This window comes from Gekko japonicus, unplaced genomic scaffold (assembly GCF_001447785.1).
Source record: "Gekko japonicus isolate JY-2015 unplaced genomic scaffold, Gekko_japonicus_V1.1 scaffold4578, whole genome shotgun sequence".
Taxonomy (NCBI): Eukaryota; Metazoa; Chordata; class Lepidosauria; order Squamata; family Gekkonidae; genus Gekko; species Gekko japonicus.
Window position 1 is genome coordinate 31955 of NW_015163223.1, and position 10478 is coordinate 42432.

Here is a 10478-nt window from a genome sequence, read left to right on the forward strand (position 1 = left end):
CCTCCCTCCCTCCCTCCCTAGACTCCAGCCCCCAAATCTCTAGGTATTTCCCAACCCAGAGCTGGCAACTCTACTGTCTATAGTGAATCAGAATCCCCTCCTCAATTCAGCCACCATGAGGACAGGGGGAAATATCTTCTTAGCAATATTCAGGGGTCATTTCGTGGGAAAATTGGTGCAGGAACTCATTAGCATAACTTATTTGCATATGCCACACACCCCTGACATCACCGGAAGTGTGTCAGAAGGCAACACCTACCGTTCAGGCTCCACTGGACTCTTTTGGATTGCTAGCTATTGGGGGGGACGTGCAGATCTGTCCTCGCAGAGGAGGGAGAGCTTGTACCTGAATAAAACTTGGTCTTAAAGGTGCCACTGGACTGTTTTGGACCGGGGGGGGGAGCTCTGCAACTTACCTGGCTGCTTCTTGCTCTGACTGAGAGCTGCTGGGAACAGGGGGCGGGGCTTGTTGTATGTGCCCGCCCCCTGGGCTCTTTGCTGCCGGAGCTCCGCTCCTGTGCGCTCCCGCAGGAAATGACCCCTGGCCAATACTGCCAACAGGCACTCCCCGCTTCTCTCCGATACTTTGACAAGGATGAGGCTTTTTTGTGGCTGCAAAGGCCCACATGACTCCAGTTTCAAAAGGGGGGGGGAGAGTTTATCTGCAAGTATATAAACGATCCACAGATTCAAAAGTAGAAAGACTGCAGCTGAACAGCAACTACCCACAGCTGAGCAAATAAAAATCAAATAGATGTCAACGCAGAATCCTCCTTCCGTAAACCTACACTTATTTCTGTGATGTTAAAGAGACAGGCAGATGTTTCTGACTGGTACCAGGCTTCCTGTACATGGTCTGTTCATTTCACATTTATCTGTTTCTCCACCTGGTATGTCTCTTCTCTAGAGCATGTCTGGTCTCTTGTCTGTCTTCACCAAGACTTCCCAGGCTGCCCCTGCTTTCCAAAGGAAAACCCTCCTTCTTCCTATAAGCCCCCTTGTGAAAATACACCAAGACAGAGGAAAGGAGTCCTTGAGTCCATTTGGGCCTCACGGTCTACCTGGATCGGCCAGAGTTCTTCCTTCCCTTTCCCTTCTCACGTGGCATTAATTGTCCTCCTCCTGACTTTATGGCCTCCTTCTGCAGCTTGGAAACAAGCTCTCCCATTTTTAACCAGGCTGCTCGAAATGGGTACCTTGAGCTTCACCTCTGAGCATTCGCAGAGCGCAGACCTCACCTTCACAAAGCAAAGTAGAGAATTCTTCCACAGATACCGCGGTGAAAAGTCAAATGATCACTCCGGCAATCGCTCACTTGAACCAGTCAGCAAGGTTTCGTTGTCTATATAAGAGAGAGGGTCAAAAATCGCAAGGGCTGTTCCCAAACTGTTTGCCAGAACACACTGGTGTGAAAATCAAGAGCATTCCTAGAGGGCCTCCAAGACTGACATCAGGGTCAGCATTAGTGGGCGGCGGCCAAGGCCCCAGGGCACCCTGGGAAACCCTGAACTACCACAACCACAGTCATTGATGCTTAGGGTTGCCAGCTCCAGGTTGGGAAACACCTGGAGTTTTTTGGGGGGAGGGGGGTTTTGAGCCTGAGGAAGGTGGGGTTTGGGGAGGGAAGGGAAGGGACTTCAACGGGGTATAATGCCACTAACCGGAGGTCGGCAACCCTGTTTCTTGTTCTCTCTTTCCATGGCCATGGCAAGGAATTGGGCCCTGTTTCCACCTTCCTCCAGGCTGGGGTAGTGGTCAGGAGCGCGGACTCTAATCTGGGAGAACCGGGCTCGACTCCTCACGCCGCCACATGCAGCTGCTGGATGACCTTGGGCAAGCCATAGTTCTGTCAGAGCTGCCCTTTGAAAGAGCTCTCTCAGCCCCCCCTACCTCACAGGGTTTTTGTTGTGGGGAGAGGAAGGGAAAGGAGATGGTAAACTGCTCTGAGACTCCAAGTGAAGGGCAGGGTATACATCCAATCTCCTGCACCATGCCACCAGCTGTTTATGGAAGTGGCAGGAAGTGCCCCCTCTTTATCCCCCTCCCCCATCACAGCCCAGCGGTCAGGGAGCAGCAGCGGGCATTCACACGGTGCCACAATACAGAAATAAGTTAGCTACTTTAAGGACCCTGTGTTGCTCTGGACGTGCCTCATTCCCATCAGTCTCCTCTAAGAGCAAGTCCATTAGCTGAGAGTGTCTAGGTTAGGAAGTTCCGGGAGAGTTGGGGGTGGAGCCTCGGGAGGGCGGAGCTGGGGGAGGGGAGGAACCTCAGGAAGGTGTAAGGCCATAAAGTCCACCCTCCCAACGCAGCCATCTCTTCCGGATCTCTGCAGTCTGCGGAGCCATTGCAATTTCAGGAGATCTCTGGGCCCCACCTGAAGGTTGGCTACCCTAGCTATGTATCCTTGCTGTCTTCTCATGTGCAGAGGTCATTTCATTAAAAAAGAAGTGCAGGAGCTCATTAGCATAACTCATTAGCATAATTTATTTGCATATACCACACCCACCACTCAGGCTCCACTGGACTGTTTGGGATTGCTAGCTATGGCGGGGGGGGGAAGAATGTGCAGATCTGCCCTTGCAGAGGAGGGAGTGCTTGTACCTGAATAAAACGTGGTCTTAAAGGTGCCACTGGACTGTTTTGGACCGGGGGGAGCTCTGCAGCTTACCTGGCTGCTTCTTGCTCTGACTGAGGGCTGCTGGGAGCAGGGGGCGGGGCTTGTTGCATGTGCCCGCTCCCTGGGCTCTTTACTGCCGGAGCTCCGCTCCTGTGAGCTCCGGCAGGAAATGACCCCTGCTCATGTGTAAGTGTGCCTCCAAAATCAGTTCTGGGGGGAAATAGCATCTTGATGGGATGCCAGCCTCCAGGTGGGACCTGGGGATCCCCCAGAACTACAGCTCACCTCCAGACTACAGTGACCAGTTCCCCTGAAGAAAAGGGGTGCTTCGGAGAGTGTCCTCCCCTGAGGTCCCTGTCCTCCTAAGGCTCCACCCCCAAATCTCCAGGAGTTTCCCACCCTGAATGTGGCAACCCTAACCCCCCCATCCCCTGCCGGTGGCCAGGGGGGGAACCCGGGGACCCTACGTGGCAAGCGCTGCCCTGGCCGACCCACCTGCTTTCCTTTTGCAGGCCATGAAGAAGATCTACAAAGCAGGCCTCAAGTATCCCGAATGGAAGCGGAAGCACAACCCCAGCTTTAAGCCTTGGGTCTACCCCGAGCAGAACACGCTGCCCAGCATCAGCCTGGCAGAGCTCTCCTTGCAGCACGCCGACTCTCTGGAGAACATCGACGAGAGCAGCCTGGCCGAAGACCGGGCGCGCATCAGCGACGAAGAGGCCTGAGCGGCCCCTGGCACCTCAGCACCCCCAGGTGGCCAGGATGCAACCCTTCCACTTCCACCTGTGGACCACAACTGCCCTCACAGTCCCCTTTCCCACATGCACATAGACATGAGTCCAATGGTCCCTCTAAGCTGTGGAGTCTTCTGAGCAGAAATTCTACTTTGTGAGCTACCGGCATTAAAGTTGCGGGTGAGTGATTTGTCTACTGCATGAATTAATTTGCTCTGGAGCCATCCTTCCTGAGCTAAGGCAAAAATGTGTGTGCTGGCAGCTAGCTCACAGTAACTCAGCTTAGAGGGAACACTGGACATGACCCCAGACCTTCCTACGTCTCCACCCATTGTACCCCTCCCAGAGCGACACGTGGCACTGCTCCTCTTGGGCAGCACACCTCTGGTCTGGGGACTACTGACAGAGAGACGGTATTTGTCAGCATGGCATAAAATTGTCTCCTTCCCATGCTGTCGGTCATAATCTCCCAAGGCAGGAGTTCCCCCCACCGGACTGACTAGGTAGGCTGTCCTTCCTGCACAGCCAGGTTCTACCTGTGTAGGTCAGGAGTCCTCCTGGGCTAGCCGCTTTGCATTCTGGGCATTTGCACAGCTTGGCATCATGTCACTCTGGGGACTATTGGCACCGGAAGGGTCCCGACCAAATTAGGTTGGGCGCACTCACACTGGCAGGGAATGGGGCCTTCCTGATGGACCACTCTGTGCCTTTCAGCTCCTCCCCTTCCCTCAGCAGGACCCCAAGTCCACTCCTCTCCATTTCTCGTGCCTCTCCTCCATGGGTTGTGTCAAACCAGCTCACAGAGCGCCTGCTTGGCTGAGAATGCACCCGGGAACGATACGTTCTCTTCCACAAACAGCAGATAACCTATGCTACAAATCAGGTGGACTGCTCTGACTTCCCCCAAAGAATTCTGGGAGCTGCAGTTTTGTTGGAATGTTAAGAACTTTTTATTGGACATTCCTATGGCCCTCCAGGAAACTACAATCCCCGAGATTTTTTTAAACACAATGAATCAGCTGTACTTCCAGGGGATTTCAGGTACAGAAGCCCTTTCGCTGGAAGGCAGCACACTTTAGAGAATGCAAGCTGCTTCCTCAAGGCCTCTCCAGAGTCATTCTGCCTTTTGCCGTGGGGCTCTGTTTGAATGCTTGCTGCTCTTGTATGGGCATGAAAGCAATAAAGATCCAAGACCATGAATGTGCTTTTGTAGTGCAAAAAGACTCAGCAGTGTCTGCATCTGTTTTCACATATCAAGGCAAGCAAATCAGAGCTACCATTTTTTTAAAAAAAACCTGATTCTTTAACGGCACCAAGGACAGAACCTTGTGGGCTCTGAAGGCTGGGGGCGGATCTAAGGGAAAAACACTCACTGAGCTTTTCCACATTCTCATTTCCCTCCCTTGTGTGTTCCTGTCGCTTCTGGGGGGTGGTCTGTTCTTCACATGTTTTCTCCCTTTAGTAGTCAATTCTATATTCTATCAGTTTATGTCTGGTGTACCTCCCTGCAGATTTAAACTAGGTTTTTATGCCGGACATAAATGGATGTAATATCATATTGACCACTAGAGGGAGCAAAACGCACCATTTCTAACCAGCATGTACCGTAGTCCTTTTCTAACCCGCATGTATACCGGCCACGAAGGGGGGATCCAAGCGACAGCACTAGAGGGAGCAAAACACGCACAGAACGGGGAGATCCAAGCGACTGGACCACACAAGTGAGGAAAATACAAATGCAGAAAAGCCCTGTGTGGCTCTGTGGCTTACACTGGGAAGACTAGGGTCCCAGCACAGGATGAACGATCTGCACAGAGCAACTGGGTGCAAAGGCAGTCCCCACAGTTGTTGCTGCGGCTCCCTTCGGCCACCATGGCTAGTACCCATTGACAGACCTCTCCTCCCTGAATCTGTGTAACCCCCCTTTTAAAGCCATCTGTGATTGTGGCCATCACTACCTACGCTGGCAGTGAATTCGACTGCTTTAATGACTTGTCGAGTAAAGAAGTCTTTCCTTTTGATCATCCTGAACCTACTTCCTAACTGTTTTGTTCGGTGCCCCTGAGTTCTAGTATTATTAGAGAGGGTGGAAAAGCTTCTTCCATCCATTTCCTCTGCCTCATCCTTTATTAACATGCCTAATTCTGGCCCCATCTGGGATACCGAAATCCACAAATCAGGGCCATGTTCAGAGAAGGGAGATATTTCAGCTAACCTGGTTGACACCTCCCCCCACCCCCAGATTGTAGAAACATCTGAAAAGTTAAAATACTTCACGGGTGCAGTCAGATAGCATGCCGGAGCGGTTTAAATTGCTCTGGTTCCAATCGGATTGTATTTGATCCAGGACAAGCGCGGTCACATTACCCTCTCTCACAGCGCAGCACATCGCTCCCGGGCGTCCACAAAGCAGCGCGTCGGCGCGTTTTTTTATTTTAATTTTTTCACAGTTTGCGCATATGCAGAACAAATTATCCCATAAAGAATGCCCTGAAGTGAAGACTTCCCTTGAAACTTTTACAGCGAAGCTGGCTTCCGTGAGGTCCCGGACTCATCTGAAGCCTAAAACTAGGCACCGTTTTTAAATTCATTTTATTAACGCTGGGGCGAAGCTTCACCCAAGTGCATACCGCCGACGCCAAAAAAAAAAGGGGGCGGACGAAAAGCGGAAGCCTTAGGCTTCCGAGCGGAAGTGGCTCTACACTGGTGGAGGCGCGTCACGCAGCAGGAACATGCGGCTAGAACCGTAGGAGCAGGAAAACACCACTTAGGGACCTGGTAGCAGAATACTCCGGTTTAAAGGGTGTTTGAGCCGGTTGGCAACGGCTAGAGACGGGAGGCAGATGTTGGCTGTGTGATCGCGCGTAATTAGTCCATTTCTAACCGGCATGTAAAAAGGTAAAGGTAAAGGTTCTCTTGCTCGAAAGCCAGTCGTATCCGACTTTAGGGTTGCGGTGCTCATCTCCGTTTCAAAGCCGAAGAGCCAGCGCTGTCCGAAGACGTTTCCGTGGTCATGTGGCCGGCATGACTAAACACCAAGGTGCACGGAACGTTGTTACCTTCCCACCAAAGTGGTACCTATTTATCTACTTGCAATTTCTTGCTTTCGAACTGCAAGGCTGGCAGGAAACCGGCATGTATACCGGCTCAAACGTGCCCCAAGACAAAATAACATTTTCTGTGCTTGCAGTTTCTTTTTGCTGCTGCCGCTCGGACCTTGGGCCACGAAGGAAACAGTGCTGCAGGCAGGGGCAGGAGAAGTAACCTCTCTAGCATTCCTGTGCTAAAGGCTCAGATTTTATACCTGGCCTGGGGAGAGAGGCACGCAGAAGTAAGTATGGGATCCTTTTTTACAAAGTAGCAAGGCTTTTAAGCCACATGGTACAGAGCTCTGTGATCTCAAAACAGGAAAAGTTCTCAGGGGAATAACGTACACTCACACCAGCCACGATAATACCAAGCACACAAAAATAGCACCAAGCACTACAATGCCCATGTTGAGATGCAAGGATCCCAAATAAACATACACACTATGCAATGAAGTGTTGCACTCAAGAAGGGGGACTACAGATGTAGACCAAGAGCATAGTCGCCTACCAGCCCATTTCCTTCAGGTGAAGGTCCAAGTCCTCAGAGCAGCCCATAATCCAAAGGCAACCTACACAGTCACACACACGGGGGAGGTTTAGTGCAAAGCCAGAAGAGTACCTGGCAGGGTCAGCAGCAAAGATCCAAGCAACCATCCAGGTAAAGATCCAGAGATCTGGAAGGAACAGGCAAACTTAGGGAGCTAAACATGTTTTTTATTTAAAATGGGGGTAAAATAATGTGCACTTGGGGGGTGGGGAATATATTCTGCCTTCAGTTATAGAACTTAATGTTTGAAGTGTTTCATTTCCCCAATCTTGCAAAAGGGGAAGATGATCCAGGGGAACTCAGGGGGGAGGCCCTTGACCGGCAGAAGGTGTGGGAAGTCCCCAAATCCTAGGAACGTTTCCAAATAAGACTTGGATTCTTCAGGTGGGGAGGAGGCATGTTAGAATCAGTCTTGGCTGTGTGTGTCCAGTATCAAATCATTGGGGGGGGGGGGATCTTTTAGCCAAAGGTGTTGTGTATGGCTGGGTTTCTGGTTTTGTTTTTCTTGGAGAATGTTAATGTAATTAAAGGTTTTGTGTCCAGATGCACCTTAATTGCTGAGCTATTCAGAGCAATGGTCGGAATGTCCCTGGGGCCAGGTGGCTCTGGATCGCTCTACTGTCATTTTTCTGGTGGGCTATGATGGGATCAAGGTAGGCATGGCTCCAGTCCTGCCTCCCTTCTGCCAGCTAAGCTCCACCTTTGTGTATTTATGTATCTAGAATATCCAGGGCTTTTTTTTGTAGAAAAAGCCCAAGAGGAACTCATTAGCATAATAGGCCACACCCAACAGCAGAAACTCATTAGCATATTAGGCCACACCCCTGACAGCACAGCTCATTGGCATATTAGGCCGCACAGCTCATTGGCACATTAGGCCACACCCCCATGTTCGCAGTGTTGTGGTCACCCAGCCACACCCACCTTTTCCTTCTTATTCTGTTTACCTTGTTTGTCGTCCAAACCCAGGGCCTTTTTTGTAGCAGGAACTCCTTTGCATGTTAGGCCACACACCCCTAATGTAGCCAATCCTAATGAGTTTCTGATGTTGGGTGTGGCCTATTTTGCTAATGAGTTCCTGCTGGGCGTGGCCAACTCGGAAGCCAGCCAGAACTCCGTTCCTGTGCGTTCCTGCCCAAAAATAGCCCTGAGAATATCTATACACCTACCTTTCTCCCAGCCATCCTAAGACCCACAGCAGAACTGAGGAGGAGAGGAAGAGGAAGAAGAAGAGGAGGAGGAGGAGGAGGAAGAAGATTATGATGATGAGGGGGAGGGGATTGGATTTATACCCCTCCCTTCACTACTCGAAGGAGTTTCCCGAGTGGCCTACAATCCCCTTCCCCTTCCCACAACAGACACCCTGTGAGGTGGGTGGGGCTGAGAGAGCTCTTTCAAGGACTGTTCCTGAGAGAACAGTTCTGAAAAGACTTGTAGCTGACCCAAGGTCACGGCAGCAGCTGCATGTGGAGGGGTGGGGGATCAACCCTGGTTCTCCCAGATTAGAGTCCGCACTCCTAACTGCTACACCAAACTGGGAACTGGTCCCAAATGGTCTTTTCTGTGTCCTACATGATTGGCAGAGATGAGCTGGTCACGGAGCTAAGATGGAGGGGGAAAGAGAGAGACCAGGAAAATGGAAGCGTTATCAACAAGACCAATGGGTATTTTGCCTCTGCCTTCTCCTAAAAGGGGAACCACGAGCGATCTCACAAACACAGCATGAATGTTGATGGGACATGATCGCTGCCCAGAACTGAGAAAGCGTTGGTCAGGGAATACCTTGCCGCCTTAAATGAGGGAAAGTCTTCCGGGACCAGTGAGTTGTAACAATGGGATTTGCGGATATATTCGCAGAACCTCAGTCTAGTAGCTTTAAGAAATCTTGGGGGAGGTGTGCAGTGCCACAAGACGGGAGACCAGCAAATGTTGTCTTGAGCTTTAAAGGGGGGAGAAAATCTGGGGAAACTATTTATTTATTTATTTATTTTTCAGATTTTTACCCCACCATCCCGGGCGAAGCGGGCTCAGGGCAGCTCACATAAAAGCAGACAATTACAATAAAACATAGTTGTCGTTAAAACAAATATTAAAAATCATAATAAAGTGCTAGTGGCTCTTAATAGTCATATAGCAGTCTTAGCCAGTGTAGAACGTTCTCCGCCCACAGTCAGCTCTTGATGTTAGTTGGAAGTCCCTGCAGGGTTCGCTGTTCTTTAAGTATGGACGGCCCAGTGTGACTTCAATACCGAGAAGAGAATAGAAAACTGCAAAGCTCTCAGTCCATAAGCATCTCGAAAAGTATGCAAACCAGCGTGTCAGAGATAAATCTTGCCAGGCAACCTGATTGATTTTGTTTGTAGCACGAGAATGCTGTGAACCTTCAGGGGGCAGTGTGGTGTAGCGGTCAGGGTGCCAGGCTGCAGTCTGGGAGATGCCAGCTTCAGATCCCCTCTCTCCCATAGAAGCTTGCTGGGGGACCTCGGACCAGTCACACACTCACAGCCTAACCTACCTCACAGGGTTGTTGTGAGAATAGAACAGGGGAGAGGAGAAGGATGTAAGCCGCATTTAGGTCCCCATTGGGGAGAAAGGTGGGGTATAAATGAAGTGAACAAACATACAAACATTATACATCTTTGTGGCAGAATGGGTCTGCTCTGGCCTGCAGGCCCTGCTTCCGCTCCGTCCTCCTGGGTTCTTCTCACACCTGGAGAGGCTTTCTCTCTCGTCGGTAACTGCTGCCACCACCTGACCTTTGTACAGAATTGCTCACTGGGAGGATCAGGACTCCCCAGCTTCCCTTCTAAGTTCTGAGGGCTTGCCTCTATGTCTCCCGCTGCCCCGTGCCTGGTCACCATGGGGACAGTTCACTGTTTTCCGTGACCCAGGAGGAATGGCCACTTGCTAACTGCCTCCCTTCCCCCAGTGCTCCTTTTAAAATAGTGTGTCTGAGTTGGTGGAGGTCTATGTGGTACAGAGAATCACTCCCAGCATCCAAAGTTATAATGTATTTATTTAAAAGAAAACGTTTACAAGCATACTTTTAGCACAGCACCAGATAGAGCAAGGGTTACAAAAGAAATGGGTGAAATGCAAATCCTCTGTCCCTCTCTCTATACATGCCCTATCAGATGTTAGAAAATAGGACAGGCTCTTTAGCTTAGGAGTTCTATAACTCTACAGAGGTTTCATTACCTTGAAGTTTGCTCCAGCTCTCTAGGCAAGCACATGGTCAAAATGTCTGTCTCCTCCCCCAGACCTTAGCTATGAGATCTGTTTCCTCTGATGGACCAAGCACGAAAGAGACTTCCTTCCTGTTGCAAGGAGTTTGTATTATATCTGTTTCTTCACCCCCTAGCCAGGTCCGGCCAGGTCAGCGAAGCATTCCCTGCCACTTCTTCCTGGAGATTATCTTAGGGTTGCTAGGTCCCCTCCCCAACATGGTGGGAGATTTTTGGGGGTGTTCTGGGATGGGCGGGACATTG

General features: G+C 50.7%; 1 protein-coding gene across 1 annotated transcript in view; it reads left to right on the forward strand.

Moving 5' to 3' along the window:
- The window catches only part of LOC107106964 (PCTP-like protein), a 27597-nt gene extending 24252 nt beyond the window's left edge, over positions 1 to 3345 (forward strand). Inside the window, exon 6 of the mRNA XM_015407180.1 lies at positions 3133 to 3345. Coding sequence (XP_015262666.1) covers positions 3133 to 3345 — 213 coding nt within the window. The remainder of the gene's footprint in view (positions 1 to 3132) is intronic.
- The last annotated feature ends 7133 nt before the right edge of the window (positions 3346 to 10478 follow it).